The sequence below is a fragment of the Scatophagus argus genome, chromosome 13, assembly GCF_020382885.2.
Source record: "Scatophagus argus isolate fScaArg1 chromosome 13, fScaArg1.pri, whole genome shotgun sequence".
Classification (NCBI taxonomy): Eukaryota; Metazoa; Chordata; class Actinopteri; family Scatophagidae; genus Scatophagus; species Scatophagus argus.
In genome coordinates, this window is record NC_058505.1 from 14,987,204 (window position 1) to 15,003,754 (window position 16,551).

General features: G+C 42.4%; 1 protein-coding gene across 2 annotated transcripts in view; it reads left to right on the top strand.

The window, feature by feature from the left end:
* Positions 1–417: 417 nt before the first annotated feature.
* Positions 418–16,551, top strand: part of kcnn1a (potassium intermediate/small conductance calcium-activated channel, subfamily N, member 1a) — a 51,507-nt gene continuing 35,373 nt past the window's right edge. For both annotated transcript variants that reach the window (XM_046409070.1, XM_046409071.1), the window contains exon 1: positions 418–1,800. In XM_046409070.1, the coding sequence (XP_046265026.1) occupies positions 469–1,800 (1,332 nt within the window). In that variant the 5' untranslated portion in view covers positions 418–468. The remainder of the gene's footprint in view (positions 1,801–16,551) is intronic.

Consider the following 16,551-nt stretch of genomic DNA (forward strand, 5'->3'; position numbering starts at 1 on the left):
TGTAAACCATAAACCTCGGTGATGTGCAGGATAAATATCTGGGCAAAGCACAATCTTTGACAGGCCTATAGGTTTAGGTGACGTAGCAGTAAAAGTGATTTTTGATTATGCAGGGTGGTTATTGCAACATTGACAAAGTCGATTTATTGGCTCCACAGTGGATTAAGAAGGTCGACCATGTGAGCCGGATTTGAACACCTTTCTACATCTCGATAATCCCATTCTTGTAATACCCTAACAGCCTTAAGGAGTGATCGATCAGCTGCAACCTGTGCGCATAGCAGGCAATGGACCGATATTCATTCGAAGGCGGTGTTTTGGCTGTACAGTGACGTTTTAAGGCAGGTCCTGGTCAAACCTACCAATGATACAAGTCGGTCCTATTCTGCTGGGACTGATCGCAATGAACGGGTGTCGGAGCTCTGCACGGCAAAGGAGCAACCACAGCGAGACGAGGCGATCAAGGGGATGCGGCATCGGTACGCGGGAGCTGTCCATCAGCACCAAATCCCCGACGAAAAGCAAGGAAGCAGCAAGCAGAGCCAAGACCCAGTCGCTCCTGTTTTCAGCCTGCCGCCCCCGCCCTCTTCTCACCACCGAGATCGCACTTTGACCACCGCCGCTCACCGCCAGAGCCTACAGGAGCTCCCCTGTCTGAGCCAACCTGTTCGGAGACCTGTTCACAGCGGCGACCCTCTACCTCTGGCGAGCTACGACACCGCCCAGAGACCTTCACAGCGCGGCACTGAACCGAGCACCGGGCAGCCGGCGCACCTGCAGCAGGATCCCTGGGCCCCGGTCGGCTCTCAGCAGCAGCAGCAGCAGCAGCCGCCGCCGCAGTCGGAGAATCAGCCTGTTTTTCCAAGCTGCCACTGCAGTTTTTCCGAGCAGGAGGCAAGCCTTTCTCAAAATCAGCACCATCTAGTCGATCCTCTCCCACCGCAGCCCTCCCCACCTTTTCCACCGCCTATACCACCGCCACCAACGTCGTCCTCCTCCTCTCTGCTGTTTTCCCGGGCATCTAAAAGGGGGGATCGTCTCCGAAGGAGTGCAAATAATTACCAACAGGCGAGCATCGTGGAACGCTGCAGGGGAGGAGGAGGAGCAGGAGGGCACCGAGACCACAGGCAGTTGTTGCAGCAACAGCAGCAGCAGCAGCAACAGAAGCAGCAGCAGCACAGTCATTTACGACTCCAACAGAGGGACCCCTCCCCTGAAGGAATCCGTGCAAACTCGCAGAAAGGGCGCTCTTTAAATGTATGTGAGTCAACCGAGGGTAACAGGAGAGCATTTGAGTCTCAGACTCAGGACCTGCAGAAGCAGCAGCAGCAACAGCAACAGCAGCAGCAACAGATCCCACAATTACGAGCGCAGCAACAGCTACTGGTGGGGAGCAGCTTGCCTATCAACTACTGCGCCAGCGGCTCGGGAGAGCTATGTAGGACTCACCAGGCTCCACTGCTGCAACAGCAAGAGCAGCAGCAGCAGCAGCAACAGCAACAGCGGCAGCAGCAGCAGCAGCAGCAGCAAGGCGCTCTGGGGCTCTGTCCCCAGCGTCCGCAGCACTGTGAACAAGACCGCAATAAGTCTGGGAGGATCTCCGCGCAAGGCGGCCAGGCGCAACCACACAGCCGCGACTCCCGCGTAACGCCCCCGTTAACACAGCAAACATACGCGGGGAACTCGTCTGCGACTGTCAGCAACAGCAGCAAAGACAGCCCCAACTACGGCTCGAGCTATCACCTGTGGCCAGAGAGCCCACATAAAGGAGAGGAGAGGATACGCATCGACCTCCATAAGGTACATTTTCTCACATTTTCTCCTGCGATATCTTCTAGCCTCCAATAACAAAAACAAACTGGCCTTAACGTTTTCACTCAGTGACCACGCCTGTCATATGATTTTGACAGAACACATTCATGTATGTGTCTGGTGTACACGCGCATGGTATGTGTGTGTGTGTGTGTGTGTGTATAAAACGGGCGGGGGTTAGGGTGGGGGGGTATTTGAATCATCACTCAGTGTTAGGCAGCTTTTCAAAAAGCACCTGTGTTAACTACCTGTCGTGTAGCCCGGTGCGTGACATTTCTTATCTAACCTGCTGTTTGATTCATTTGGTCACACGAGCACGCGCATGTACGCACAAACGCGATCGCACACACACCTCTGACATGTTGCAGTGTTGTTTTGGGTAGCCCACTGCAAATATTCAAATGACGCTCCCCGGCAGCTGAATCGGAAACAAAGCGCTTGTTGTTCCCACAGAACAGAGGGTGATCTGAGCGGGGAAATTTTAATATTGTGGCTTCTGACACAGCCATTAGCTTTACATCTGTAGGCCTGTGCCTGTCAGTGTGGACAGCTCCGGGATGGGGGTTCAACATACTTCCAGACTCACTTTATACAGTAGTATATGTGCTGCATGTACTGCATGGAGAACTGTCTTGTACTCAGCAGTGCAATCCCATGTCATACACAGTATAATTTGCATAGTACATACAGTAGGTATAATAAAAAATAGAGGTAAAGACATCAACTTCATATATTATATCAGACCAAGAGAACAAGCACGCTTATTAGGTAAAAGAGTTTAAATGACAGTGTGGATAACAACAAGAAACACTGATTAAGTTGCACATGTGTTTGTCAGCTTGTGTGTGTTAAAAGAGAGACAGAACAAAGACGAAAGTTGTGCTCAGGGACAACTTAAAGTATTTAATGACTCAAATGAGGTAAAATCTAGCACCATAGATCATTGGCACATTTGGTCAGCATTGCATGGATAAATGAATGAGCTGAATGGGCTCTTTGGCTGCTCACAGTTGGAAGAACAAGTTGTTTTGGTACTTTTATATAAAGGTGAACCACAACCCCCCCACCCACCCATTTCTTTTTTATAACCAGTCATCTCTCCTGAAAAATCTGGTTGCTTGAGGAAACATGGCTAATTATTGGTTATATCAATGGACATTGAACACATGATCATTTTTGGTTGTGAAAATTTCTAATGAGCATCAGTTTAGTCCCCACTGTTGTTTTTTGTTTTTACTTCTTCTTCTTCTTTTTTTTTTTTTTACATCTATTTCAGGTGTAGTCGATGTGAAGTTTTATATTACAGGACAGGAAAGGAAAAAGGACAGCAGGCACTGACGAGGCTGCCGCATCTAAACAGACTCCTTTTTAAAATGCTGCAGCTGTTTTCAGGGGCCAAGCTGGCACAGAAAGAAAAAGGTGGTACATCGAACCACCTTGACATGACTTTTCTGAACTTGGCACAATTTTGGAGCGTCAGCAGAACACTGAAATGACCAAATGACTGAAGGGAAAGTAAACTTTTTTTATTTCTTAAAAGTTGCCAAAATTCTGTTTCAAGGTAAAATCACTAGCTTGTTTTTCTGAGAGGGAAAATAAACCTAAGACATGAGGTAACTGAAGGAAAAGGGAACTTATTATCATAGTTACATAATATTGATCACATGTATTTCCTGAAGACCTTTCACTTGGTGTCCAAATACCCAAAGAAAATGTTCTAACATTATATGAGAAGGATTTGAATGTCTTCTGATCTGCTGTGTGCACTGCAGAGGCATCAAGTTAAAATGGTGTCAGATGTTATGCACCTTAAATTTGTTTGGGCCACCAATAAAGTAACCAAGAATAAATAAAATAATTACACAATATCCATCCATTTAACATAATAATATGACATCTTTTGAGAATAAATGTACTAATCATTGAGAGAAAGAGTCTTGAACAAAGTGGAGAGAAGGTCTAGGTGGATATTCTTGACTGTTTTTTACCAGTTTTATACCAGTCATGACCACAATATCAGACCGTGTAGGTAGCAATGTGAAGAAGTCATTGACAGTGTGGACCTCTGAGACAACTTTTGGACTAATCAATATGGCAATATGTCAAATTATCTGCTTTGCAGCTTTCCGGCATGTGATTTCTGCTGTAAACAAGACATTTATTGATTAGACAACTATTACATAATCCAGTTTCAGTGGAAATATGAAAGAGACAAACAAATCTTAGACTTACCACCATAGCAGATTCTGCCTAAGTCTGGAAACTTTTCTGCTCGCTCAGATCTGACCATGCCAAGTATTTTGATACGCCGCACACACTTTTCTATTCACTGGTATTTGTGGGATCGTGGTTACATCTTATTGAGACAGGCCCCTACCCCACCTCCCATTTGAAATCCCTTAAACAAAACACTTGCGACAGAACAAGACTGATAAAGTGTATACGATTACAGTATCCCACAGCACACCCTGAAACCCAATAGCTAGCCCACTGAACTGATGGCAGGTAGTACGATATTGTGTCCCAACTCAATAACATTGTGCTTTGAAAGGTGCATTGCTGCTTCTATTGTGATAGACTGTGTAAGTACTCTAATGCCTGCCACTTACTGCTATGGTGATATCTCCTGCAGGGACACTGTAGTACATAAACACTGGTGGACATGCTCTCGCTTAACAAGTCTGATGTGTTTAAGCAGAAACTTGTCATTAATCACTGCGCAATTTGTCAAATTTGGTGCACGTCTACAGCCAGAAGTTAACAGGAGTTTTCAGAATGCTGAAAAATAATACAATGCCTGCGAAGTTTAAACCGAGAAGGCTAGAAGTCTACCAACAGAAGGCTGCTGCCTTTCTGTCCTTTGCAGTGACAGTATGGGTGATTTGTGGTAGCATAAGTTTGAAGAATCCTTCCTTATGTATTCTCAAAGACAATATAGACTAATATTTTGTGGGACTAAGAAAGACCTACCTTATTTCTTAAAGATATTTTAGGAAATGTGCTTACTTGCTTTCTTCATAAAATGATTGAAATGTCAATCCGTTCTGTTAATTGTCAGATAAATAGGAAATGGTGTAAAAATCCTCATTACTATTTCCCATAGCCCAAAGTGATATTTTCAGATTACTAATTTTATAAACCAACTATTCTAAAAAGTATTCAGTTTAAGTCATAAAGTAAGTAGCAAATCCTCATATTTGAGAGGCTGGAGCCACAGAATATTTGGCATTTTTCTTTGAAAAGTCTTTTTTTTTTTTTTTGTTGAAAAGACATTCTTATAAGTGCATGAATAGTTTGGTGCGTGACATGCTAGAAAATAGCAAATAATTTCTGTTACACTTTCCCTAAGCTGGAGTTCGGGGCCTCAGGTGGCTGGTTTTGTTCAATCAACAGTCCAAATACCCAAAAGAATCAATTTATATTCATATAAAGGGATGAAAACAGTAAATCCTCACAGTTTTGTAGCTGTACGTGGAGAATTTTTGATCCTTCTGCTTGAAAAATGCATCTTCACTATTTGCTAATGTAGAAATCGGGTCAAGTTAAAAGTAAAAAGAACAAAACTATCCATCCTGATGCCATCTCTCTCCTGTCACATCACCCGTGTTTGTTGGGTGCATCGGACCTGTAAGCTGTTTTGCTGTAGTTTTGTGTGTGTGTGTGTGTGTGTGTGTGTGTGTGTGTGTGTGTGTGTGTGTCAGGCGAGTGGCAGTCTACCTTTCTGGAGAACATAAGGTTATATGTGTCACTGCAGAATGGATGGCTTGAAAGAGGAGGAAAGCTATTACAGTTAAGCCTTTTGTGCAGATCTTGCCAAACTGCAGTCCAACACACATATAATCACCCTATATGATCAGAGAAAGGTCAACACAGTATATATCAAAGTGGCAGTTGCAACCAACTTAGTGTCTCTTTGACACCATCTGGGTGATTTAGTGGGTGCATGTTTGTCTGTGTGGAGCTTTGAAAAATAGAAAGTAAATGATTTTGATTGCCTTAAACATGAACAACAACTTATGTGGAAGTAGTTCTTTTAAGGAAATTCACATTAACACTTCATATGCCTTTTCTGAAATTGTTTTGAATATTTCTAATTTTGCTCTTTGTTTTCACTCAAGTGTTCTGTTCAGTATGTAATTTCTCTCCTGTTTTCTCTTTTCAGAATTAGCCATAACTAAGGTCATTTATTTGAAGCTTTTTCTCAGCGCTCCTACAGTCTAAATTAAGGAAAATGCTGAGGTAATTGGGCTTTAGTGGTTTATCTCATCAGCTGTACGTTTGTGTTGGCTTTGTAGTGACTTTGAGGTAACGTCGGGTGCTGGAGCTTGGAACAATTGATGTCGACAGATCTGCTTACAGTGTTATGATTTACCAGTGGGCTTATGCCAGCAGAAACATTATGTTGATTTAAACTTTCTCTATCGGTCATCTCTACGCTGTCGTTACAGGGCCCTGCGTTTGTTTTTCTCTCATTAGGCATCCGTGTTTCCACTGCCTTCTGCACTCCAGTCTGCGAGGGCAGCCAACACCTTGAAAGTAAACACACCCAACCGGAGAAAAAAAAAAAAAAAAAAAAAAAATTAAATGTCAGACAAGGGGCAGATCCTAGTTCACATCCTCTGTGCGTGACGAAGGAGCGGCACTGCTGTAGATCTCTGATAACAGTTGTATGAAGAGGGGTAGGTGTGAGCTGTGGGAGCCTCTTAGTTTCAGATGCAGCTGGGAACACACAGGCTGTAAGTATGAACATGAAGCTCTTTTAATAATTGATTGCTGTCCCCCCCCCCCCCCCCCCATTTTTTTGGTCCACTGTGTTTAAGTGCTGTGCTGCGCTCCTGCTCTGAAATAGATTTGTGTTACCATGTGTGTTGCTATGGAGAGATCAGCCTGGTATTGTGTTGCCGTTTCTCTCTCGAGGGGATATTAAGTTTGGTCAAGGAATCATGTGCTGAACAAGACTTTCTTTTGGATTTACTATTCGCTTCACACTTACTCTTTAACACACATGGTGCAATACACACTTACATTGGGGACACTTGCACATACAGACAGACACATACACATATACACACACGCACACACACACACTGTAAGATAGCCCACACAAACGAAACACTGATATTATTGTAAGTGGTTCAAATAGTGCTCCACTTGATAAAGTTCATTCGCTTTGCGTTTCATTTGAGTGAGCCTGCACAAGGAGAAGTGTATTGAATTACTCGCAGTCCAGTTGAATACAAAGAGTGGAAAGAACGCGTGTTGGGGCTTTCCTCAGTCGCTGCGAGCCTCGCTGCTTTACTCCACGGTAGAGTCGCACAGCATGGCAGATGTTTTCGCTCTGCCAGCACTCAGTGCAATTTGTAACTTGACTGTTCGACCTCTCACGATGTTTCCCTTTTCTAATGTGTGTTGTAACTTACAATTTCTTTTTTTTTTTCCCTTCTCCATTCTGTAGCATGCCAAGTCCCCACCAGGGCTCTTTGCTTAATAAATGACCGCAGTTCATTTATATGGTAATTCCTGTGAGATGCTGGCCAAGGGATGCCAGGCATATAATGTATCACCACAATGCATATGCTTTATGGCTAATTAGGTTATTGATCTGAGGCTGCCCCTGCTTTAGGGCATGATCACGACACAAAAGAGTATGAGAGTGTGAGTAATGCAGCTGTAAGCAGATATTTGAAATTCATTACAGTGCCGGGGAGATTTAGACATGCAGTGATGGCTTCATCTGTGTGTGAATGTGTGTGTGTGTGTGTGTGTGGCTTATGATATTGGCGGCATGTGAGCTCATTGTGTCATTTCAATATTGCCTGCTGGCTGTTTTCAAATGTTTGTTAAACACAGTGTTTGGTGGGAGAGCAGAGTGCAGTAACGAGATGTGAGAGATGTGTGATTTCATCATGCTTTGCTCACACAATCCACTAACGCTTCGCTCACAGCCTGCCCTTGAAAATGCAAGTTTGGAAAGCTTCACCTGCCATTGTGAAATTGTTTACATAGAGTGTCTGCTTTGTATGGCAGCATGTGTGAATACATCTGTGTCTGTGCGTATTCACGATGAGCTCCCTGCTCTGCCTGTGCGCTCTCACTGGGTAGCTTTTTTTTCTTTTCCTCTTTATGCCCTCAGGTCAGAGTTTGACTGCTGATCCCCTGAGCTGCCATACTACTTAATTTACAGCACATGATACACAACCATTCCCCTGTAAAACTCAATCACATCCTCCTCTGGCCACTGATAAATATTCAGTGAAGAACAAAAAGCCTTGGCTGATCCGCATCCAGTAAGATCTAGTGTGCCTTTAGCTGTTTATAGAAAATGTACAATTTGTTACCTTTATACAAACAAAAGATGTTTCTATGGAAATTACAGTTTAGCCCAGCCTTTAATCAGGAGGCCTCTCTGTGTATGTGTATATATGTGTGTGTTTCTAATACATACAAATTACTGTCGCAGCAATACTGCGTGCATATGTGTGTATCGCCGGCCACAGTGGCTCTTCTCCAACACACAAGCTTTACAAATAGAAACAGAAGATGAGCTGAATGAAGCCGCTTCCCCTCCCTTCCCTTCATTACCTCAAATCACCTAGCTGGAGAAAATAAAACAGCTATCATGTATACTGTACACCGTGGAGCTCTGTGATTTGTTCAGGGTCTGCTGAGGTTGACTACAGGCTATGTAAGCTGCATAAAAACATCTGCTCCATGGGGGCATTTTCCTAGTGTGTGTTTTACATATGTTCTGTTGCATGTGTTTTGTGTACTTGTGCACATTCACATGCTGGTTTTGTACCTGTGTTTATGTGTAAGGGAAGGAGAGCTAGTGTGTGAGTGAGGGGCAGGATAGCTGTATCATTATCATGTGGTTGCCACAGTCTTATCGTCACATGGTAAAGGTCACATTAACTCTATTGTAGCTTCTAGTCGTGTGGAGGATCCTCTTCTTCCACTGTGTCGCTACACCGTCATCTTCTCCATGAGCGGCTTCCTGTTTGAGTCACAGCATAAGGGCTCCAGGCTTAATTATACATCCACCGTCCTGTTTACAAAGGGAGTGAACATTCCAGATGGGTGTGAATGTGTTTGTAGAACTGTTGAAGAAGTCCATAAAAAAGCGCTGATTTTATAACAATATGTGTATGTTATTTTTATTGAACTTATGGGGCTTATGGGGTTCACGTGACGCTGACCTGAGAAAAATGTAGCACCTCATCTCCCCCCTCACTCACTCCGCCTCTGTTTTTCCCTGGTTTATGTTAAGCGGTTGGTATGTAGCTCTCTGTGTGCTGTAGTTCCTATACAGCTGCTCCAGCCTCCATTATCAGCTTCCCTCTGACTGTTAACCCCTTAATGGGCAACCATCATGGTCTGTGCACTTCCCCTTTTTGTTACTGCTGTATTCTTATTAACCCTTTCACGGACAAAGCTGCCTTGCATCTCTCCCTTCTCTTTCTTTGAGAGAGTCCATTTTCGATCACTCGTTTCCGCTGCCCCCAGCCACCTCTTCTTCTCTGACAGGGGAAAAAGACTTTTTAAAATAGAATCAATTTACACTAAAGGGCCCAGGAGGCATTGGAAAACTGCAGCACTTAATTTCATAACCAAAGAAAAAAAAAATCACAGCTGGAGGCTGTTAGCACAATTTCCAGAACTTTTATCAAATGAGATGTAGTTCTGACAGAACAACATGAAACATGGCTTGATTTTAATACAGGATATTGTGAGGTCCGGTTATGGATCACCTGCCTGAAAACCAGATTGCGGTGCAGTAAATTACGGTAGGTGTGTGTTACAGCTGCTATGTGGGTGAATACAAATGTGCTGCTTTTCCAACTGGCCTTCAATTCACCAGAGAAACGTGGGCTCCAGAGCCAGATAAGGATATTCAATTAGCTTGAGTCTATGGGAGACTGCTGCCCCCAGTCAGAGCAAGCTGGAGCCAGGTGACATATGGCAAAGAAAACCTGATATCCTCTCATTTCATCTTCACTGTTTCAGTAATTTTTTCATTGGGATGTCAAACATACATACTGTCTGCTTTGGTAGATTTCTCTTCCTGTTTTCACAACTAGGAAGTCTCATCTAAGACCCGACTGAAAAATAAGCGAGACTATGGGGTATTGAAACTGAATGGTTTTCGCATTAACGCAATCTCAGATCAGACTTATTCTGCATGGAAGACTGCAGGGAGTTGTAGGGAAGAACGTCTGTTTATGTTTTTCATTGTTATTTAAAATGTATATATTCTCTATTAAGACAATGAGGAGGATTCACATTGACCCTGAAATGCTAAAAAATGAGAATTCCTCTGATTCCCCATCACTCTGTCTCTCTTGTCCTGTATAGCTTCTCCTGTTGGCTTGTGTCCTCCTCCTGTCATAAATCTCGAGCAGGACGTTTCCAGGCAACTCTCCAGTCAATCTTTACTGAGTTTGTTGCGCTATTGATCTGTCCTGTGCTATAGGTTGTCCTCTCTCTCCTCACTATTGATGTTTTTACCTCAGTTAAAAGAGAAAGAAACTGCCTCAGCGTAAATTTACCGAGGGCTTGTCTCCAAACTCAGTCATTTTGCAATGAAAGTGCAAGTTGTCAGGTGGTGGTATTTATATTTTGATACGGCTTTTGGAGATCACAATCATGAATGTAGTTTGACAAGAAGTGAGACTTGTGGGTTTATAGCGTCGGCTTTAGGGCTTTCAGGGCGATAATCTGTGAGGAATGTATATCCACTGTGGGACTGTGGAGATGTCAAATAGGTGCCTGGGGAACTGTCACCTAATGAAGATGGTTTAGTCTTCTGGGTCCACATAGACTAAGCTTTATTTCAAGCTTTTGTGGTTTGGTGTGTTTGTGTGTGTCTTCTGTCCCTGACCACATACATTATTGGTTGTTTTGATGGGGAGGAAGGAAGCATTGGTACGAGAGGCCATTTAGGTCATAAATCACACTTGTGCTCACACAGCAATGTAACATTACATAATGTTACTCTCGTTTGCACTAATGTGCCCTCTTGTTTGTGTAGTCGCAAACTACTACGCAGTTTCTCTCACACATACCTGCACTCACATTAGACTCAAGTACATGCGTGAGGCAATAGTTTTACATGTGAGTGACAATTTATAGGTTTTTTTATCCACAATGACATATAATTACCCTCCTTTTCATGTGCTGCTGTTTCTTTACCTTCAAGTCCCTCGCACAAACAGGGACTCTCCCACCCATACACTGTTATCTTTTCACACACACTGTAATTCTTTCTCACACACCTTCACTCTGTTTCACACACTTTCACAATACCTCACATAAGATAGTAGTGTACTTGTTTACGCGTCTCGCTCAGGCAGTGTTTTTAGCTTATAAACAATATTTTGTCTTGTGTGTCTCTTCCAAGCATCAGAGGTCCAACACTCGTGTGTCAGGTTAATGTTGACAGCCTAATCTTAAACAAGTCTTGAAATTACTTGTAAACCTCATGCCTCATTTAAACCAATCTGACCTCAGAATCCTGATTCCGAAAGAGATTTGTTTGTTCATCATTGGAAAATTATCTTACTGAATTCAAAATTAATTGTGTTTCCTGTTAGTACACCATGTTGTGCCTTGTGTTCTAGCAGGGTGCGTTTGTAAAATGCACTCTCACTCTCACTTTCACCTGTTGCATGCCCTGTTGCCTGAAAGTACACTAGACGATTGTTGCTGTCTTTCTCAATGCAAAAGGTATAACACTTACCAGCTGTGCTGAACGGATGTGAAAGTAATTTGAATTGAACACTATTGATGATAAATGATTAACATTATTTATCAAAAAAGTGACAAACCTAATATGCTGATAAAAAGCATAATCTTGGTGGCATTATGTTCCCACCAAAATGTATTTTAAGTTCTCTGTCTTATATAACTCACAATGAAAAGTTTAGATGATGTGTATCGCAAAGAATGAGTGTTTATAAACAACAACAGTGGTGTTAAAATGAGAGGGCTTCCTCGCCTAAACCTCTTCTCAGTTTGTGTGGGAATGTTAAGGACTGGGTCTGCCTCTTTATCAGAGGGGTTACCAGAACAAATCTGGCATCAACTAAGCAATCAGCTATAATGGGAGTCTGTGGGGGGCAAATGGGGCAATACTGTTGATTAGATCAAATAAAGTACATGCTTTAGAAAGCTGATTAGTGCAGTCCCATTCCCCATGTACAATGTCAGACCTCAGGGAGCAGTTTTTATGGAGGCGTGTACACATCAACACCAACTCTGAGAAGATCAGATGGATCGGGTGAAGACATTCAACATTATGACATTAGGTTGTGACCTGAACAGACTGTTTTTAAAGACCGAGTACAAGCAAAGTGCAGTGTAATATTTAATAAAGAAAAAGGATAATAAGAAATCAGTAGACAAAATCATTTACTAAATTACTGAATAAAAGTAAATTGCACAAAAATGTTGGAATGTTGTATATATAAGATACATGTAGATAGATAGATGGATAAACCTTTTGTTACTACTTTTTTTCTTTCTATCTACACTCTGCTCACGCCTGAGTTTTATCTAAGATGCCCTCCCAGGCAGACACTTTGCTTGGCTTCTTCCACTGTTGTGTCATTTCATTTATGAGTGGTTCTTACCTCTCGTGAGCTTTCAGTGGCCCTGCTGACCATTTACCAAGTTATATGTCTTTCTCTGGGTAACCATCTTTGGTTAAGTGACATTTATTAGCTTCTGGAATATTCTGCAATAGTGAGTGCTGTGGTTGCGTTCACTTTTCTCACTGAACACCCATATTAAATAAGACTGTCAGGAATCAGGAAACTGTCACAAGCACAGCAATGCACAACAGTAATCCAAAGATGATATAATTGCAAGGGGGCAATTTTTAGCAGAACAGAACAGTTCATTTCTAGATACATTTTCTTGCCACTTCTAAACTGATCTTAAGATGACATTTTGCCTGACAGAAGGCAAGGTTAGCTTGCTAGTAAGATAACGTGGTTAACTAACACCATTTGACATTATTTTCACATAGGAAAGTGACACTAGGTAGCTAGGAGGTTTTCATTTTAAATCACTGTGGCCTCTGGTACATAGTTTGCTACATATTAATTTGGGTGGCTAAAAATCTCCTGATGTCCCTGTCAGCTGGTCAAATGCCAGCATAGTTAGCCCAAATCCAAGATGTAGCCTCTGCAAGGGCACGTCGTAACGTGACTTCACAACATTGATAATGCACCAGAATGTTATTTCATATTTGTTATTTATGTGAGTATTCAATGATCCAATTTATGTTTTTACACACCAGCTTCAATGTTTCCTCACCAGCTTCAATGTGCAGGTTGTTAACAATAAACCATGATCAGTCCATCCATTATGACCCCGATCTACAAATCAAGTTTCTAACAACGCCCTCCTTTAATCTGCTGGAAATTGAAATTGTTCCTAATGAGGCAGTGGGTGTCCCAGCGGAAAGGTAACCCACCATCAGTACAGACCCTAATCTCCCCAGGACCTAATTTATAAGACACACACTCACAAGAGTACTCATGGAGTAACCTTGCTGGGTCCTAATTGTAATAGCACTGTGTCTCTGTTGAACACACTGCTTTATTAGTCCTAACAATAACACATTCCCACAGGCATGTACCTGCTTCCTTTTTGTCCGTAGAGGTTTAGTTTTTTGGCTAATTTTTAGTTGTTAATCTCTGAGAGCGAAGAGGACAGGAAAGGGGAGATGAGAGAGGCTGAGATTTGCTAGAGGCCAATAAATGTCTCTGTTATCAAGCTACCATCATTTTTAACTGTGTGTTGTGTGGACAATGAAATCTTCAGACAGTGATTTTGCAACAGTATTAAATCTGGCATTTTTCTCTGATACTACATACTTGTAGTAACTGTTTTATGTAGCCCCAATATTGCATTTCTCATGCATTATTGACTTGTTTTGAAAAGGGATATTTTTAGAGCCCTTTTAAGCTTTTTAATCTCATGTGCACATAGTAGTAGCCCTGTTCTCTTACTTCTGTCTGGCTTGCCTTTCTGTTTTATTACTGTATGTTTTTCCGCTGTAAAAAAAACACAAAAAACTAATTATGGCCACATCATATTTCAGATGATTCATAGAATAAATGAATATGATCTTTGAGAGATGCCAACAGTGAACTAAACAGCGAAAGAATCTCATCTAGTTTCTGCTGTGAGTTCATGCTATTGGCCCATATTTTAAGCCGTTCTTTGCCTCAGTAAAGGTTATAGTATCCCTTAGGCGACTACATTGCTGAATTTTTTAAATGTGTTGTCACAATTTATTGTGTGCAGATTTTATTGTTGCTTTTTATTCTCTAGCTGAGTCGATGTGTCGGGTCTTCCCTTGGGGATTCCATCAAGCAAACACTATTGCAGACCCTTACCAGTTGCAGGTAATCGTCGTCAGTAAAAAAAAAAAAAGAGCATTTCAACTGGCTTCCGTGTTTGAGATGGCAGTTGATGTTATTATACATGCAGTTTCAGTTATAGATGTTTCATTTACACCCACCCACACCCACGAGACCTCGGTTTAAAGGTCAGTTAAGAACCATCCATTCTTTCGTTCAAATTAGGGCATTAGGGCTGTGTGATATGACTTGGAATATTTTTTTATTGCTATATTGCTATATATATATATAGCAATATAGCAATAACTCTAACAACACACTGTGAATTCTAAAGTAGTGGCCAAGGATAGAGGGAACCAGAGAGTTTTTTTTTTTTTTTTTTTAAAGCAAGCTTATATTAGAGACAGGCCTTTATTTTCTAAGTATAGTCTATCCATAGTCCATAATTTTATCATGAAGCCTCATTGTTGTGCTGATCAGCTAAGCAGTGATGACAGATACCTAATAGCAGTGTGTGTGTGTGTGTGTGTGTGATATCCTTTTTAATTTCAAATATTACATTTTTAATTCCATAGTTCATCGACTAAACACATATTAAACATGTCAGCTCTACTATATAGCCACAATCACAGACAATGTCAAATCTCATGTGACAGTATCAAAATTAAATCAATATACCATGGCTGTATGGTGGAGTGAGATGTTGGTGATGATCTGTTGCAGTATTGATGTTGTACACTGAACATGTAGGCCTACAGCATGCACAATCACACATGCGAAGATGTGGGACTGTAAATAAATGCATGAGGTGAAAAACACTTGTGAATGTTCTTTTCATGTGCTTCAACAGCTTCTGTCCCACGCGCACATGTAAGCTGCTCACTTTGGTGCACATCAAGCAAGTTGTCCACACATTTGCTGATCATACCAGACACCTGCAGTGGGTTTGAGAATATTCTGTGAAAACTCTTGGAACATCAGCTGCCTCTTAAATCCCTGGGACTGTCGAGTCTTCTTCGAACACTTACAACAGTTTCAACTTATCCCAGAGAAGGGCAGAAGCCACCATTATTTAACAGCAGACATCCCTGCAGAGATATAAGTATGAAGTATAGGGTGAAAAGACTCATTCCCAGAGGCTCATGCTTTACTCCTGCTAGGAAAGAGCATTTCTACTTAGACACTGATAAAGATGACAGATTTTTATTTATGATGTTGTTCTCAAGATATGATATGTAAGCCTATTCATGTTTGAACATTAGATGCTCTAGCAAGATAACATTAAATATAAATTGTTTATTTCCATCACCGCAGCTCACAAGGTGCTGTGTTGGAGGATTTTTTGTTTTGAACGTGGGGCTGCAGCCTCTGGCTTTCCTCTGTCTTTACCAGCGCTGAGTAATGATCCACATGCTGGTCAGGGATGGACGGAGGAGCCCTGATGCCTGCTGGCCTGTCAGAGAAATGTGACAGCATCTAGTGTGCAGGGACAAACTGGAGAGTGTAGCCCGCAGCTCTCAATCACTCCAGGGGCTGGCCGAGACACCCACAGGGAGCTGTCTTCCCTCTCTTCCATTTATCTCTTTCTCTTTCACTCCCTCGGTCTTTCATGTTTCTGCAATTTCTAGATCCCTGCCTTATTTTTGGCACCTCTTCCCTCCTCTTCCTCATGTTCCTACTTTCATGACAGCCTTGTCAGCATCCATCCGCTGTTTGCAGATTTTACACACTCACATACACGTGGATCCTCTCAAACAATTCCACCTCTTGTGCTTGTTTCGTTGCTGCACACTGTCTGCGTCAATATCCGACCTAATCCGGTGCCTGGCTGAGACTCAGCTTGTTCTACTAGCTCACATATGCACACATCCACCAACCCACCCACCCACGTACACACACACACACACACACACACACACACATATAATTAAACAGGCTGGCACCCACATGCTCAAACTCACAAACACATACACAAAGTTGAACATTTTATAATGCACAATTCCATTTTTTAGGGTGTATAAGCATTCAGTGCTGCAGCACAGTAGCCCCATACAGCACTAAAGAATGAAGAATTTTCTATTAGATTAGCTGGCTGGAAAGAAGGAGACACAGACAGAGGGAGAGGAGCGAGGCAGAGAGTTGCCTTCATTTAAACTGTTCTGCACTAAGGCTTTTCAATTTGATTATGAGGCTCCATTTCATAGAGCCTGGATGCTGCGTACCATTCAGAATGAAATTGAGCCATTGGTCGGCTGGACAGGCAGCCTCCCCGTGTCTGCTCTGTGCGGGCATCAGGGGACGACAAGGGCAAGGCCGACCTGCCGTGCCCTTTCGCCGTACTGATTAGTCAGGTTGCAGGGGAAATGCAAAA